Below are 19,428 nucleotides of genomic sequence, written 5' to 3'. Positions count from 1 at the left end.
AAAGGAGGGCAGATTTTTTTTGTTTTTTTAAACCCTGTCATAAAATGATTATTCACTTTTGCAGTCTTCACAATCACGCAATTAAAAGTCACACCGGTAATCCTAATGTATGTGCTGTGTTCCAGTCAAGGGAATTATTGTCTCCAGTTTTTATTAAAGTTAGGTCTACAGTTACTCTTTTGTGTTCTGCTTCTTTCACTTTCTTCGCTGATGATTCTTAGTGCATGCCAACGCCGTTTTAAGTTGGAGATCACTTTCTAGTGCAACAAGCATTGAGACCTGACATCTTGCTGAGCTCGATGGAAATCATATGAGAGCTTGGGATATTATGGGAAGCTACTCAGTCATAACATTGCCTATGCTAGTCTGGTTCCCAGTTTCTTATGCTCCCTGCGTTGCACTCCACTATATGAATAGAAGAGTGTAATGTAGGGAGCAAACAAAACAGGGAACCAGTCAATGCCTATGCTCGAAATATAAACGATGCCATCCCCCGTCCAATGCATTGGATATTAAATAAATTCTGATTGCATTATGCGAATCCTTTGCATAAAAAAAATGCACGGCAACAAAATATGTGTGTCAATTTTCTTCAACGTGCGTATCTGACGCACAAATGTGCATAAAGGGAAACACTGATAATAACTTTATTTTCAGAGATTGATCTAATTAGTTACAAGTAAGAATTAATCTAACTTGTGTCCATCAAACATAGAATTTTATAAGTGAATAATATGTTCACACATACACACATTACCATGAGGAATTCATTTCCAAACAAGTGCACCTGAAAATTGAATTCTGTTTTTGGATAGCTCTTTTATATGCCTATGTACCTTGAAATTGTGACCTGTTATTGATCTTTGGGGTACTAATAGATTCTCTGTGCTGGAAAATGTTCCAATAAATGGGGGCAGATTTTATAGACACGATATAGATCATTATGGCTTTTTGCAAGAATGGTCTTTCTTGCATTGGTAACACTTTTACTGCAAGCATGTCTTTCTAAGTATTATCTATTTTGCAAGAAATAGATTACATACCATTCCTTGATGCTGGAAACATTTCTTATATTTGTAGCAGTTGTATTCCACCAAATTATAGTACAGTAGTCAAGATGCAGTTAAATTAACTTTCTTAAAAAGTAACTCTATACTATAATGAAATGAAAGCCCTGATTTTCTTTTGTAGTAAAAAATAATAGTTTATTTTCTATAAAATAGAATTTATATGATAAGACCATTTCAAGTTACTATCTACAAACATACGATATATTTTATTGAAACAAATTATTTTCAGATCATTGGTATCATAGAGAACATTTAGCATGTCAGTTTGCAGTGTTGCTCAGCAAGACTTTTGTTTTGTCTGTACAAAGGAGCATACCATTTTTCTTACACAACATCCAAAGTTTTTGATAGAAGTTTGAAGGTTTTTATAAAGTTTAGCTTGATTACTTTGAACACCAGACAAGTTACTGTCATCAGCATACATGCCAGTTGATGAAATTGCATCTCCTATTTCCAGAGGTAGGTTATTTATGAATAGAACAAATAACAGGGGTCCTAAGACAGAACCTTTAGTACCCCACAACTTATGGTTGATAAGTATCCATTTCATGTTTCCTGTCCATATGTACTGCTAAAGTAGGATTGAACCACACAAGGGTATCCTCACTACATTCACAGATTTTTAAATTTTTAAGTTTGTTTTACATTTTCATATAGAATTTCTTGATCTTCTAGGTCAAAAGTCTTTTAAAAATCAATGATTACAGTGCCAACTAACTTTTCAGGGTTTTGAGTATAAAGCACCCTCTCCTATAGTACGAGTCAGTTTAATGGCCCTCATAAACATTTTTTATAAAGAATGGACTCTGCACTACTGCATATGCTGTCTAGATCTGTATATGCCAGATAAGCTGTGTCAGGTCCAGTTGGGCCTCTTGTTGTATATTTTAAACGTGCTAAACTGTTTTATATATGCATCTACTTTAAAATTAATTTCTGCAAATTTAGTTTTTCTTAATATTTTTTTCAAAAGATCATTTATTTAAACCAAAATTTGTGACTATTTCTTCTTTAATATTTTCAGCCAATCTTGCATGTGTTGATTCTGTTCTTGCTTCTGAGAATCCTGGATGTTAGGTCTGCAGGAGGAAATGTCTCTGAGGCATTTGGACTGGCAAGGACAAATTTGACAAGTCTTGATACAGTGATTGAAGGGGAAAGTTCTACTGGGATGGAAGTGGAGGATGAAGATGTTAAGGAGGAGATAAAAAGAGTGAATAACTTTGTGGAGCTTGCAAATAATGTAAGCTCTCATGGAATTTTATTGTTTGATATACAGAATGAATAGTCTTATGGATAGAAATTGTGGCAATAAAATGTCATCGTGTCTAAGAGTGGGTGGGTGGATGGGTGTTTGTGGGATTTTGCTTGAGGGGATGGGTCATTGATTCAAGATAGATAGTTTTCTTTGGGTTTCCTTGCTCAAATATCACATAACTTAAATATCATGCCAGTCAAGACCTTGTAAATAAATTGTGAGAGATTATTGTTCAGTAAACTTGTAGTAATTTTTTTCTTTCAGCTAGTTAACTAATTATAAACAATTATACCAGTAAAACGCACACACACACACATATTTATGATATCATATTTAAATAATTGTTGAATAAAGGCAGTAGATTTATTCTGTGAAAGTTTAGGAAAGACCTACCTCAAGGTCATTGTCACATAAATGCTTGCAAGGACATGTTACAACTTCTGGACATTCACACACATGATATTGTTTCAAGAGTGCCATGACTTTTTGAAAATTCTATATGTGGTGTAGTCAGTATTTATGCTGAAATATTGAATTACTGATATACAGTAAATATTCAGAGGCCTTTAGAGACTAGATTAAAGCTAGATTTGAGTATGTAGTAGCATTGTATGGCACATCAGCACCATTGTGGCTATTTGGTACCAACTAAAAGGTAACGTTTAAAAAATGTAAAAAATAGATTGCACAGAAATTTAGGAAGACAAACATGAAAATATGTAAAGCACAAGATATATTAAAGATAATGATTTTTTTTAAAAATTCCCATGAATGTATATAAATTGAAAGATAACAGTAGCATAAAATCTTTAAAACATATGGTCTAGCTACAATCATAGTATTTCAGTTCTGAGACTATTTTTGAGGTCCAGTACAGGTAATAATGGCAAGAGATTTGAATTTACATTCATTCATGCAAATATAAATCATAGGTAAAATATGAGTGATATACTTTGATACTGATTAGTGTCATTATGTCACATGATTTTTCATCACACAATGTCATGACACCCAGCAACATCATATTGCAGTCTCATTGAGTTACACATATCAACATCCCATAGCAATCTCATTCGGTCACACCTAGCAAGATCACATAGCAATTTCAATGAGTTGCACCTAGCACTCTCATTGAGTCACACACAGCAGCATCACACAACAATCTCATTGATTCACTCTTAGCAACATCACATTGCAGTCTCATTGAGTTACACATATCAACATCACATAGAAATCTGATTCAGTAACTCCTAGCAGGATCACTTAACAACCTCACTGAGTCACACACAGCAGCATCACACAACAATTTCACTGATTCACACCTAGCAACATCACATTGCAGTCTCATTGAGTTTCACATATCAACATCACATAGCAATTTCATTGAGTCACAAATAGCAGCATCACACAACAATCTCATTGAGTCACACCTAGCAATATCGCATAGCAATCTTGTTCAGTCACACACAGCAGCATCACACAACAATCTCATTGAATCACACCTAACAACATCACATAGCAATCTCAATGAGTTACACATATCAACATCACCTAATAACCCCATTAAGTGAACATTTATCCTAGAGTATTTAAATAAAATGGCAAATTCAGTTTATGAGACATGCATTTAATGATGTTGTTGTTGTTGTTGTAGTGTTTAACGCCATTTTTCAGCACATGATAGGCTATACATGGCGTCCAGTATTAATGGTGGAGGAAGAACCTGTGAAAATCCCGGAAAGAACCACCGACCCACGAGAAGCTACTAGCAAGCTTTCTCACATACCCACATTGGCCGAATCGGAGACTCAAACCCACGCAGACAGAGGTGAGATGGCAGTGATCCGTAATAGAGAGTGCTTTCAACCACTCGGCCACTCAGGGCCCCTGCATTTGATGAAACTCTTGGAATAAGTAGTATAAGAGTTGACTGATTTAATACATTTAGTATTTATTCAGCTCTCAAGTAAGTGCTTTTGTTTTCCAGTTTGTAGTTGCTCTGGTTAAAGACTTGTGCAAAGAGTTCCCAGTTCCTGGTGAAAAGAAAGAAGGAAAAAAGAAACTGAAGAAAACAAAGGGTGTTGTTAAAAATGTTTCTTTTGCTGTAGAAGCAGGAGAAGTGTTTGGTCTTCTTGGTCCTAATGGTGCAGGGAAAACAACAATTCTGAATATGATGACAGCAGACATTGCACCAACGAGGGGAAAGGTTTGTGGAGTAAATTTTATAATAATATAATGGTTTTAAGAGAATGTTTCAAAAACATCATATAATAACTTAGAAAACTGTGTCTAGCGGTAGAATTTGAAAGTAATAAGTAGAATATACTAGTCTTGTATTTCACCATTGATAGTTTTTTGTCTTCTGCTGGTGTTTGTGATTTGGATTTTTAATGTTGCTTTAAAAAATTTCAGTCATATTGCTACGATGTCTGCAGTGTGGCAGTTCATAGTGATGTCTGTTACTGGGGCATCAAGTTGCATTTATGTTGCATGATGACCCACCCAGTCACATTATTCTGACACAAAGCTGACCAGTCCTAACACTAACCTCTTAATGCTGAGCGCCTAGCAAGACAGCTGTTAGTACCTTTTTTAGAAGTTTTTGGTATGACTTGAGGTGAGTGTGTGTGTTCAAAACCACGACCTCCCACAACCGAGGTGGACTCACTAACCACTAGGCCATCAGAGTGGTCTGCTTCTTATGTCTGCAGCTAAAATAGTACAACTTTTGAAAACAAAATACTGTATCTCACATTTTCTTTCATTTACAAATATTTTAAAATCATTTCCTAATGATGATTATCAGGTTGGTTACTCCTAGCTTCAGTTGTTATTTCTATGTCTTAAGCTAGTTGAAAATTTTTCTCTTTATATTCACCAACACTTAAAATTGTGAACTCTTCATTTGTCTGTTTAATATGGAGCAATTCATAGTCTACAAATGCTTTTAGATATTAACAGACAACAGGTCAGAGAAAATAATGTCAACCTAATTGTGGCATTAGAAGCAAAATGTAGTTATCAAGATTTGGCTCTGATAAAATAAAAGGCAAATGTAAATTAAGATTTGTGGTAATGTCTAGTTTACATTTAAGAAATTTTGTTGGTAAGTCTGGCATTTTAGTAACTGTGAACCTTTTTATTTGTATGGGTGTCAAATGTTTTGATTTTCAGAAAAATTATATTTTCATTGATACAAAAATTCATGGATTCAATTACTTTCATAGAAAGGCAGTAAAATCTACAAATATCAGTACCCAACAAAAACTAGTGTAAATACAACAAATCTCAGCATGAACTCTAATCTATGATAGAGATGGTTTATGGTCTCAAGGCATGACCCATGGTCATAACATGTTTAGGACATGCAGTTTCTACTCAGACTCAAATGCTGACTATTGTCATAGCTTAAAAAGAAATTATGCCAGAATCCTAGAAATTTCAGGATCTTTTTGATGTTTGGTATATCTAGATACATACATGCCAACCATTAGGCTTTTGGCATAATCATTATGCTGTTTTTCACTAAATTATGCCTTATGTTTGCCCATATATGGAATACGCTTGTTCGGTATATCCCCCTGCAAAAAAATAAAATAAGTTGTTTTCTTGTTTTTATTAACATCACATTAGTCCCACAGATCATATTCTAGAAAACACAGCTTCTATGTTACATGTTATTGTAATGTAACATTGTATGCTGGATTTGACCTTGTCCAAAATGGAGTTCATTTCTGCTTGACATGTCCTGATTGAATTTTTTTATTTCATTGATGTAAACAACTAATAATAGCTTCATTATTCTCTATGTGTATGAGCTTATTATCAGGATTATTATTCAGGTAAATAAGGAGTAAATGTGTCAATTTGGGTCAGGGTTTTGGAGATTCCTAAGTGAATTTTGCAGGTTATTGTGATGTAAATAAACAAGGCTCATTAGATCATTCTAGAAGGTTATTTTCCATTAGATAATGTATTTTTTTAGAAAATGCTAATTGTGACCTAAGCTTGTTTTCAATCACTCTTTTCTGTTACTTATTTTAAGAGCACAGACTTGTAACAATTGACATCTCCTCTAGTGGCCTGAGTGACCATTACCCCAATTTATTTTCCATTTGGTAATGGTTGTTTTTAGAAAATGCTAATTGAGACCAGAGGTCACGTAGAGAACTATATAATCTTGTGATGGTGACGATTTTACCAGTCGTGTTTTAACATCTAGCACCTTCAAGTTGTATTATGTTGTAACCAGTTTGGGCTGAATTTTATTTTCTTCAGATTATTGAATTCAAGTGATTATTTTCTCTGGAAATACAAAAGTGCTCTTATAAAATTCTTGTATAAAGACATTCACTTGAATTTTTACCAAATTCAAACCTGGAGTAATATTTCTGTGATTCAACAAGAGACTTGACATATCAGCACTCTGTAGGCTTTAACAGACACATTGCCTTCAATTTTGGATCTCTTTGGGACTTTTACTGAATTTTATTCAGGACTTTAAATTACTAGGACTTGTGTCTTTAATTATTGATTTTGGGATTTAATTTACAATACTGTAAGTTCTTTTTTTCATTTTCAGTTTATATTCTAAGGAAATATAAACTTTTTGTTAAATTTTACAAGGCTTGTTGTCTTTCACTCTTTTCTGTTACTTATTTGAAGAGCATAGACTTGTAACACATGACATACGAGTACACCTATCCATAGACTTGCATGCACTATCCTAACAATATTAATTAGTTCTATATATTGCAGCTGTCCTATTTCCAAGAAGCATGCTGGCTTCTACTTTCAAATGTTTGTCCTTGGATTCATTGTTGTGATTCATGTTTGTTAGAGAACCAGTCTATAATGTGCTGAAGGTCATGACTAGTGGCTATTGTACAAGAATACAATAGACCTCACATTCTCATTATATCCTGTTTATAGCAGTTGTATATCTTAGTTTGGAGAAAATGCACTGGTTTCTGATTATGAATCTTTGCTCTCAAATTCTTTGTTCTGATTCATATTTGGTACAGAACCTGTCTGTAGTTATTTGGTGCTAAAAGTCAAGTTAGATTTTTTTGAGTTAATGCATGTATGTGTTAGAGCAACAACAAAAAATCAAATAATTTCAAAGACAGATTAGAAAAAGACATAAAACAGAATCTTCCAATGATAAATACACAGTTCCATTCTAGGGCAGCATCACAGCCATTGCAGATTGTGTGGAAGGATTTTAATATTTGGCAGTTGTAAAATGAATTCTAGTTGATGTGTGTTAGAGCAAAAATGTTTTCAGTTAATTTCACAGATGGATCATAAAAAGATGAAAACAAAAGAATCCTCCAAAGATTTAAAGGTGAATTCATGAATGACATAATGAAGCATTCAATTCTATGGTGGCATTATGCCCATTGCAGGCTGTGTGGCAAGGATTTTAATATTGGTCACTGTGGTAAAGTTGAATGTGGAAAAACACTTCAAAACAGTGAAACACATCGAATTAGCTTGTCTTACTAACTCCAATACTAAGGCAGTTTCTTTTTTTACACAGAACTCAAGTGCATCACAAATGTCACAAATGCAGAGGTGTTAATAGAACACAGACTACCCTTGGTGGTAGCAGACCACTTTGGTCATTTGTTCAAACGGATGTTTCTTGATTCCAAAATCGCAGAAAAATATGCATGTGCAAGAACAAAATCATCTAATATTGTTAGGTATTTAGCTGAAGATACTTCACTTAAAATAGCAGAAGCCATGAAATTGGTCCGTTTAATATTGCAACAGACATGAGTAGTAATTATGACAATAAAAAGTTATACCCAGTCTGTATCATATACTGTACTTTGAAAATGAAAAGTCATGAGTGTTCTTTTATTACCAGAATTAACAGTGGATTCCACTGAAAAAAGATTTTTGATTTGCTTGATAATGCTTTGAAGAAACGTGGCACAAGTTGGCAGAACTGTATGTGGTTTTCAGTTGATAATGCATCAGTGATGACTGGAATTCATCAAGGAGTTGCATCCAATATTTTGAAAATGTCTCCATCAGTGTACATAATATTGATGTACATAACATTAATGGTCTCAGCTGATACAGTGTTTTGAAATGCAGTATGGCAGTCTGTTTCTTTCTGAAGCATAAAGTGCTACATATGAAAACTTGAAGCAATAAATGATGTTAAATCGTTTTATACATATGTTCAATGAATTGAATTTTGATTTTAAAAACTCTAGAACTGAAATTTTCCCTTTTTTTACTGTGCTGGAAATGTATATTTATGGTAAAGACCTTTGATCATGTGACTGTGAACTGGAAAGCATGACACTTGAATAGCTAATTTAACAGACAATATCCTAAACGTAAACATTGTATTTTATTATGCATGATCAGTTTCAATTTGGAAAGGATTTAAGACATTAATAGGATTGTGGTTGGGTTACTGCAGAGCTCAAGCAGCATTCAGTAATTTATCATCATTTGGATCCCTTCTACAGGCTTGGTTTGACTTTGATGTTTAACATTTGTTGAGATGGATTATACTATGTGTGATCAGAAGTAATTCAGAAAGGATTAAATTTGAACAAATGTGTCAACCACATCAATTCCCTCTGATGAGTTACAATACTTATGAAACCGGTCAGGGACAGGGTGTATCTAGGATACCCCATCAGAGGGGAGGGTACCTCCACATCCTTTAACTGGTCATTTTCTAAGTCATTATTGAAGAGCTTAAGTGACATAAAATAGGTTGTTGTTGTTGTAGGGTTTAATGCCATTTTTCAGCACACGATAGGCTATACATGGCGGCCAGTATTAATGGTGAAGGAAGAACCTGGAAAGAACCACCAACCCATGAGAAGGCATAAAATAGGTCTGTTTGGTTTCAGTATTTTTAAAGTTTGTCAAGATATCTACATGTGCATTATCTCCAAGTGCAACCGAATATCACACAATAATTCAGTAATTGATGGAAAGAGGAGTTTAATTGGTTGGAATCAAGTTGAAAGGGACAGGAATATGAATTCTGCCCTCCCTCTAAAGTCTATTTTAAGAAGAACATCCTAAATTCAACCCAGAAAACACCGATCTTGAGCAGTTCTGGCAGGCAGTTAGCAGTCTGAATCTACCCCAAGGCAGAAAACAATTCAAATTTCTTGGTGGGCTCAGAAAGATTTGTACTAGCATTGTCACATTAATTTGCAGATACTGAAAGGATATTTTCCATTACAAGGAAGAATCAGGCTGACTCCAGAGGAAACGTGGAGCCACCAAAGATACATCATCTTCTAAGTGTTGAGATTAACAAATATAATCCAAGCTATGGTCTACTAGGAAGACTAAAAATGCTCGAGTTACATATAAGGACAATATAAAAGGCAACAAGTTACTTTGAAAGGACTTATATGATGAAATGATGCACATATTTTAAGATAGAACAAAGAAAAGTGTTCAACGGTCATCATATTTTTCTATTTGTATGCCCAAAATTGGGTCATTGAAAATTGTCCTGGTTTTTAGCCGGAAATCATGACCAAATTTTGCAAGTCTCCTGATCTCTCCTAAGATGATGTCTCTGTTCTTTCATGTGTATGTTTCAAGATAATAACATAGGTTTTGCTGCTATTATATTTTTCATCATTTTGATTAGAGTGTTCATTACAGATATGTTGTTGTGTAGGCCTTGTTTGTGCTGGCACACTGCCACAAAATACTGACAAACCGTATGGTATAAGGAATTGCTCTAACATTGTGACATATGGAACCCATGGCAGTTGTTCAATTGTATGGTTTTGGAAGAGTAGGAGATAAACTTTCACACCCCTTTTGACTAATGTTCTCTGGCTATAAATTATTTGAACAATTGTTAAAACATGATAACCAAACAGTTGCATGGGATATAATTTATGGGCACCAGATATTCAGTGTCCAACACAATGAGTTAGCACCTGGTCATTTGAGCAGTTGCACAACAGATACATGTATCATGGAATCCTTGCTTCCTGTGTAGTCAATTTCAATGATATTGAAAGGCTTTAAATTATGGGTGTTTAATGCAAATTATTTTGTTCTTCTCTTTAAAGCATGGGTAGTTAATGTGAGTTTTTTTTATTCATGGCTTAACTGATATTATTCTGAATTTTGACAAAGTAGCTTGAGGGTAGGAGATTAAAGCTACATTTCTCTTTATTGTAATCTATTTTGAAATAATTCAGAAAAAAGTAACAAAGAAACAAAAATGTAAACTTGAAAAGACATTGTGCACTCAACACAGCCCATAACAGTCAACACAATTTGTGAAGTTGACAACAGTGAATGGTCAGCAAAACCAAGATCTTGTGCAGGCAGTTTAGGTGTATGACTTGTCATATGATGATATACAGGCAGTTTAAGTGTATGAAGTGTCATGTGATGATATGCAGCATTTTTAAGTCTATGACTTGTCATATGATGATATGTAGCATGTTTAAGTGTATGACTTGTCATATGAAGGTATGTGGCATGTTTAAGACTATGACTTGTCATATGATGATATGCAGTATGTTTAAGTGTATCATTTGTCATATGATGATGTGCAGCAAATGCACATTCTGCAAAAATATATTGCACATAAATGTTTCTGGTGGTTACTGGCAGACAATACAACCCAATATTGGCAGTGGTACGTTCAGGGAGTCATAAATGAAATACATGGTACGAATATCCTCATTTTATAGAGAATTCCTGTTTTTTTCTGTTTGAAACCACTCTATATATGTGTGTGTGTGTGTGTATAATAGTCTATAAAGGATAAACAGTTTTAGCTTCTAATGTGGGCAAATCTTGGTTGATGCATGAAATATCACACATCTGCAGGTCCTTCTAGGAGGTCATGACATCAGATCCTCAACGTCAGAGGCATTTCAGGCCACAGGGTACTGTCCCCAACATGATACATTATGGGATAGTGTGACTCTTAGGGAACATCTACTGTGTTATGCAGCTATCAAGGGAGTGCCACATGAACAAATGGATGCAGTTCTCAATTTGTAAGCAAACAACTTTTTTTTTTTAGTAATAATTAATAAGAATATTTGCACTTTTGACCTGGGATTGAAGGTCATGAGGGTTCAAAAGTTATATTTTCCCTCAACAGTTGCAGGTTGTTCTATCCAGGGAAGATACTGGACTAATAGACCAATGAGTCAAAAAACTGGCATAAAACTTGATATCATGTCAGTCACATAAAACTTGATATCATGTCAGTCACATAAAACTTGATATCATGTCAGTCACATAAAACTTGATATCACATCAGTCACATAAAAATCATCATTTTAAACATCCAGATCACATGATATTCATTGGAGTGTGATTTTACAGAACATGATGACCTAGATAGAAAACAGTACTACTTTAAAACTGTGCACTTTTTAAAAACTTTAATTCTATTTAATTGTCACCCTGTTAAACACAACAGACACCTTATAAGTGGTTTTTGAGTGTGATAAGTGCTTTCAAAAGCAATACATAAACATTTTCAATATAAAATCAAGACTGGTCATTAGTCATAGCTATATTGCTCTTGGATACAGTACATAAGAGGGTCCCTCACTGTGAGGTCACTTGGGTAAAAAAGTCTTATTATAGTCATGGGTACCATTAAGTTATACATTTTATTAAAATTCAGAGGAAATTGTATTTTGACTAAGTCTCTGAATTTTTTTTTTTGTTAGTGCAAAGCTTACAGCATTGTATTCATCTTTTTTTTGAGGGGGGAGATTTGCTATTTCATTGCATGATAAAAGATTGCTTCAATCTTTTAACACTCAAACCTATCAAATCGAGCACCTCATCTATCCAAATCCCTGCCTATGCAGAAACAAAATGTAGCCAGTCTTAGCACCCTTTTCATTCATGGACACTATCAACTGTTGGACAGTACTCATCATGGTTGAATTAGTCTGGTTCTCTGCATTTTAAAATACGCTATCAAATCCCTGCCTATGCAGTAACAAAATGTAGCCAGTCTTAGCACCCTTTTCATTCATGGACATTATAAACTATTGGCTGGTGCTCATCATGGATGAATTAGTCTGGTTCTCTGCATTTTAAAATACGCTATCAAATCCCTGCCTATGCAGTAACAAAATGTAGCCAGTCTTAGCACTCTTTTCATTCATGGACTGTATGCTATCATAATGCATTCTGAACTGTTTTTCAGTTTGCCTTGGTACCCAGAATGCTTTTTATGATTCCACAGAATTTTTATCTTCTAGTTACCTGAAAAATTTGAGACTTGATGAACATGCAGACAAGAGGGCTAAAAAGTTGTCAGGAGGTACAAAAAGAAAGGTTTGTATACATGTATTACTTTTTAAATGAAATATAAATTAGACTCTGGTTGGTTACTTATTTGTAGGATGCCTTTTATTGCAAGTACAGATTCTTACTTTGTAATATAATGAATATTTATATCATATATAAGCATGTAAATAAAACAAAATTTGTCTTTTTGCAAAGGCTAGCACATCCAAGACTACTTTCTGATATATTTATTATGACTGTATATGTCAACTAGTTTGTTGTGGCCATATTCCAGTTTGAATCATAAACAGTTATGATTTTATGTGAAAATTCTGGGAAAGCATAATGCATACATGATAACTCTCTTAATTGTTAAACTTGGTGTTCAGTAGAATGCTGGTTAGACCAGATGTTACATAGAATGCTGGTTAGACCAGGAATTGCCTAGAATGAAGCTTAGATCAGGTGTTACATATAATGCTGGTTAGATCAGATGTTGCATAGAATGCTGGTTAGACCACATGTTACATAGAATGCTGGTTAGATCAGGTGTTACATAGAATGCTGGTTAGACCAGATGTTACATAGAATGCTGGTTAGACCAGACGTTAATTAGAATGCTGGTTAGACCAGACATTACATAGAATGCTGGTTAGATCAGGTATTACATAGAATGCTGGTTAGACCACATGTTACATAGAATGCTGGTTAGATCGGGTGTTACATAGAATGCTGGTTAGATCAGATGTTACATAGAATGCTGGTTAGACCAGATGTTACCCAGAATGCTGGTTAGACCAGGTGTTACACAGAATGCTGGTTAGATCAGGTGTTACATAGAATGCTGGTTAGATCAGGTGTTACATAGAATGCTGGTTAGACCAGATGTTACATAGAATGCTGGTTAGAGCAGATATTACGTAGAGTGCTGGTTATATCAGGTATTACATGGAATGCTGGTAAAATCAGTTATTGCATAGAATGCTGTTTAGATCAGGTGTTATGTAGAATGCTGGTTAGACCAGATGTTACATAGAGTGCTGGTTAGATCAGGTGTTACATAGAAAGCTGGTTAGATTGGGTTTTACATAGAATGCTGGTAAAATCAGGTATTGCATAGAATGGTGGTTAGACCAGATGTTACACAGAATGCTGGTTAGATCAGGTGTTACATAGAATGCGGGTTAGGTCAGGTGTTACATAGAATGCTTGTAAAAACAAGGTATTGCATAGAATGCTGGTTAGACCAGATGTTACATAGAATGCTGGTTAGATGCGATGTTCCATATAATTCTTAATACAGATCTATTTTTAATTATTTTCCATTGATAAGGTCATTAAAGGGTGATGTTGCACATACTTTGTTGATAATTGCTCATTCAAGAGATCATATACCAAAATGTATAACAACCAAAAATCTTTTTGGAACGTATTTTATAATATACTTCCTATAACAATGTGTATGCTTGCTTCTTTGTACCAGATTTACCATATTGAGAAGCACTTTTTTGTAGGGTACCAGTTTTGGTGGATTTGAAATAATTTGGATATAACCCTCCCCACAAGGACTAAAGGTCACTTTGCCTATGAGGGGCACATCCTTAAATTTAAGTACTGACAAATATAAAATATTGGCAACACCATTAAATGAACAAATTAATATTATTTACTATACTTTTTTCTATGCTTTGTTCTCTGAACTACGTGAGAATTATTGGTCACAGGATAATTATGATATTCTCTTGGTCAGCCTAAAATCTGTTTTTTATCTGCCAGACTGAAGGTGCAGATGATATAGCAATTGTGATGTCCTTCTATACTGTTATTGTCCATCCATAGGCATGGTACTAACTGCAGCATTCACATTACTGTGGTCTTTTTTTTGTTTGTTGCAAGACTTGTATGTGGTTTTTTCATGTGTAAAAACAGAAGCTTGTTGATGTTAGCACTGCCAGATCTAAGGTCAGGGTCACTGGAATTGGGTGATTTTTCTTTTTTTTATGATAACTAAAGTTTCATTGGCCAAATTTTCATCAAACTTTATAGGTAGACTACATTTGGGAGAGGCAGTTGCCCATTGATTCAGAGACTGCGAGGTAAAAGGTCAATGTCATAGGAGCCTACAATGTAATTTTTGGATTCCTGCTTGACAAGTCAAGTTTACATGATAAGATATTCATCCAACATAATAGGTAGTCTACACAAAGGCACCTCCATATTGGCTTTCAAGCCCAGAGGTCAAAATTCAAGGTAACTGTCACTAAAATTGTCATTTATGGTTCTACTTTTCTTAAGTTTCCTGCAAATATGTAAACTTTATAGTTGTAGTACATTTTAGAAAGGACATCTCCCTGCTGAGTCTGTAATCATCAGTAGACCATAGGTCAAGGTTGTCAGACATGAAATTTAAAAATGACAGTTTGTAAATTGTTATTTCCAAGCTTTTCACTTGCATTTTTGTATGACCTTTTTTCAGCTGAGTTACACCATTAGCATGCTGGGTCAACCAAACATAGTTTTATTGGATGAACCATCAACCGGAATGGACCCACAGTCTAAACGCTTCTTCTGGTAATTGGTTTACATTCTGTTCTTCATCTTTACACTTTCTATCTTTAGCTCCTGCTTTGCATCTTGTATCTATTTAACTGATACAGTTTTAGATTTACCTTAAGTTGCATTCCGAGCAAGCAAAAAAGAGCTCTAATCACACTTTGTTTGACACTGCCTTCATGAAAGGGCAGGAGAACTTATGCTGCACCTTTTTGATGTAAAAGTGATTGTTGTTGTCCTGTCTTAACTAGCTAGATCCTTTTGTTTCAGTCTGCGGTAACAATATGTTGTTTTACTCCAGAAAGGGTGACCACTAATTTGTTTGCGCCTATGTGAGGGTTATTGGGCACCCATCCAAGTTATATGGTTTGCTTCAAGATGGGAAACCACTAACCTTCCCACGTGGTTTTCCCTATTCCCTAAGAACCACCAATATCACCACCTGAAAAAAAAATCAAGCAATTATTACAGGTATCTGCAGATCTACATAATTTTGACTTGGGCACATTTTGAATTAACATGAATTCATATGAATTGTTTTATAAAATTTAATTGTTTTAGTGGATACTAAACATAACAAAATTATTTGTGTAAAACAAAAGACATCAGGACTCATGGATGCTAAAATGAACGGAATTTAAGGTAATTGAATGACTTATTTTTCATTGAAAATTGAAAGCAGTGAAACCAAACTATTTGAGTTATGTGATGTCAGATTACATGACACTTTTATGAGTGCAACTATCTTGAGGTTACCTGTATTATAAGTTGGTAAGTTGAGGTTACCTGTATTATATTTGATCTTGCAAAAATTATTATTAACTCAATAAGATCTAGTTTTGGTCTTGACTCAGCATTCTGGGAATGTTAAAGGTTACAAATTAGAGTTCTGGTCCATAGCTGGTAAAAGTTGACTTAGCTTAAGTTTTCCTGTCCACAGTCATAAGAATTCAAACCACCACTCATTACAAATTTAATAATATCATACTGTGCAGTCAGATTGATCCCAAAGTCTTTGGAATTTCTAATGACTAGGACTTGAACTGGTTCCAAAATAGTAATCCATGAAATATGACATATATTAGACAGCTGTTGCTCAGTCTGGTATCACTTTATTTCATGTGAGATGGGTAATAATAAACACAATTCATACAGACAAGTAAATCTCATTATCTGGAGTTAGAGGTAATTTTGACATGACTTGTGTTACTCTATTCAAAGGATTTTTTTAATTCCACAGATCAATAAACCTAAACTCTACAAGCCATTGAAGTAGATAAGATTATGATTCTTATTTTACAGGGACACAATAAGTTCAACTTTTCAGAATTCTGAGAGTGGAGCCATCTTGACAACTCACTACATGGAGGAAGCTGATGCTCTCTGTTCAAGAATTGCCATTCTTGTCAATGGAAAAATGCAGTATGTAGAACATTTTAAACACAAAAGTTACACAATTATTTATCATGTCAGTGTGCTTGATATTGACGGACATAAAGCAAAGTGCACTATGATGTACTGGTGTGTGCTGGTTCATGAAAATTCATATTCACCGAAACAAAGGTCTGCATTGTTAAATGACATGGTTTAATACAATAGTTTAAAATTAGACATATTTCAGAATAGTGAAACTGTTTTGATGCCACAAAGAACTGGTCACAATATCAGGTAAAGGTCATGGCATTCAATAAAAAGCATCTCTCACAGGAATCATGTAATAATTTTATATATATATATATATATATATATATATATATATATATATATATATATATATATATATATATATATATATATATATATATATATATATATATATATATATATATATATATATATATATATATAGATAGATAGATAGATAGATAGATAGATAGATAGTGTACCTTTTTAGAGTGAGCTAATTAATGTTTGGTTACTATCATGGTGCCAGTTGTTTCAGATGTTAAAGGGGATCCACATTGAATTTGAAAAAAATACATATAAGCCAGAAACACTGAAATCACAAAATATTGGTCCCACTTTAAAATGTTATTCATGGAAACCATATATTACCTGTTATAACTGAGGGATCCTTATAAAGACTGATGGTTGAACAAAACTGCCCCAGTAGTGCATTCAAACATAAAATTAGAGCATTCATTTATTCTTATGAACCAAAAGCAAAGTGAAATATATATTAAGTAGTTACAATAAAACAAAATTTGACTAATTTAATCAAATCCATACCTGGGTTATAGGAGAGTAAACTTTGTATTGAGGTGGTGTTTTTTGGTGAGGGACTGCTATACTAGTGAGCAAACCATTTTCATAAATCTAGTATGAAAAGTAAATTTAGCTAATATTGTAGTCATGTTTAAATTTTGCATTGAAAAGATTTGTATTCCAATGACTATTAAGACAGATGGTTGTGGTGAAAACAATAAATATTGTTAGGACTATAGAGATAAATGGCTGTGGCAAAAAGATATGTATTGTGATGACTACAGAGACAGATGGTTGTGATGACAAGATGTGTATTCCAATGACTACAGGGACAGATGAATGGGATGAAAAGATGTGTATTCCAATGACTACAGGGACAGATGGTTGTGATGAAAAGATGTCTATACCAATGACTAGGGACAGATGGTTGTGATAAAAAAAATATGTATTCCAATGACTACAGGGACAGATGGTTGTGACAAAAGATATATATTACAGTGACTATAGAGACAGATGGATTGGATGAAAAGATGTGTATTCCAATGATTACAGAGACAGATGGATGGGATGAAAAGATGTGTATTCCAATGACTACAGAGACAGATGGATGGGATGAAAAGATTTGTGTTCCAATGACTACAGACTGAGACAGATTGTTGTGATGATATGTTTTCCAAATAATACAGAGACTTTACAGAGTCTCTGATAAGATATGTATTCCAAATAGTACAGAGACCAGGCTGTGTATGGGATGTATGATGTCTTGAAGGTGGAAAATATTTCATTGGGTCTTGAAATTTGTGGTTTAAGATAAACACAAACTTCACTAAAATTGGTCTACCATGAAAAATAATTAATTCACAGTATTTAATTTCTTTAATTTGTTCTTTATATAACATTCTAGATGTATAGGATCCAGTCAGCATTTGAAGACCAAGTATGGTAGTGGTTACCTCCTTGAGGTGAAGCTTAAAGGGGAAGCAACCCATGCACAATCCAATGATGCGGATATAGATGTCTGCCCGAGTCACGTCAGCATGGCCAGTTATGATCAGCGAATGGAAAGCCTTCATCAGTACATTAGAGAACTGTTCCCGAACTGCATTTTTCTGGAAAGGTTTGGAGATAGAGCACAGTACAGAATCCCCATGGAGCATGCGAGGTCTCTTGGCAAGATTTTCACTGATTTGGAGGAGGGTGAGTTAGAGGGGGAAAAAATTGAAACTTGTTATCCAATCTGCTGTAGTTAGTAAAGTGGTGACACTCATTTTGCACCACTTAAGTACTAGGTTCGATCCTTTGAGTTTTATGTTTCACCAAGTCAGAGCTGTTTCACCTAATAGGGTTCTCTTGGATCAGGGTAAGGTGTGGTGAAAAAACATTTTTGAAAATATGCAGTGGAATAATTACGGAGCATTCAATTTTAAGCTATGAAAAGCTTTGTCTCAAAAAAATGTGTGAGATACTTATACTTCTTGTTATGTATAAGGTACCAAAAGTTAGTGCAAACAAATTAAAGTACAATAAGTGACCAGATATATTTGAGTACCTTGTATAGCATCATTAGTACAGAACATACAGTTACCAGAAACTAGGTTAATATGTAGTTTGGACATATTTTATAAACACCCAACAAACTTGGCAACCACTGCATCCAATCAAAATTAAGCTGTTCAGATTTGAATACTGTTCCTATGTGATCAAGACAAGGGGAGTACACAACTTGAATGGACTGATAAATAAACACTTTTCAAGTACCAGTCTTTGTTTGCACAAATACCTATCACTAATATAGACTGTAATGGCTTCCATCTGGTATATAGTCATACTTTCGATGTTAAACTTACAAAGTATCCTTTTTAGGTCAATTGCCACCACTGTTTTCAGCCAATGTATGATGCACCACGCTATTGGTTAGTTGGCATTACATACTAAGGGCCTCCCTTACATGAAATCCAATAGATGTTGCCAGGACAAAGCACTAATATAGCTGTTTGGTCCGCCAAGGTGTAGATAGGGTTATCAGAAACTTGGCTAGCAAAGATGTTTCCAGGATGATGG

The 19,428-nt window shown here is 34.4% G+C and overlaps 1 protein-coding gene across 1 annotated transcript in view; it reads left to right on the top strand.

Annotated features, from left to right (window-relative positions):
- LOC149803209 (cholesterol transporter ABCA5-like) overlaps window positions 1-19,428 on the top strand; it is a 120,621-nt gene that overhangs the window by 90,030 nt on the left and 11,163 nt on the right. Inside the window, exons 22-28 of the mRNA XM_089952835.1 lie at window positions 2,095-2,313; window positions 4,316-4,534; window positions 11,179-11,351; window positions 12,582-12,657; window positions 15,086-15,180; window positions 16,465-16,584; window positions 18,272-18,564. Of these exons, the coding sequence (XP_089808961.1) occupies window positions 2,095-2,313; window positions 4,316-4,534; window positions 11,179-11,351; window positions 12,582-12,657; window positions 15,086-15,180; window positions 16,465-16,584; window positions 18,272-18,564 (1,195 nt within the window). The remainder of the gene's footprint in view (window positions 1-2,094; window positions 2,314-4,315; window positions 4,535-11,178; window positions 11,352-12,581; window positions 12,658-15,085; window positions 15,181-16,464; window positions 16,585-18,271; window positions 18,565-19,428) is intronic.

The sequence above is a fragment of the Sinohyriopsis cumingii genome, chromosome 3 (genome assembly GCF_028554795.1).
Source record: "Sinohyriopsis cumingii isolate HCF-2022 chromosome 3, ASM2855479v2, whole genome shotgun sequence".
In the NCBI taxonomy this organism is placed as follows: Eukaryota; Metazoa; Mollusca; class Bivalvia; order Unionida; family Unionidae; genus Sinohyriopsis; species Sinohyriopsis cumingii.
Note: the sequence above shows the minus strand (reverse complement) of the source record. Positions and strands in the feature narration are given on the sequence as shown.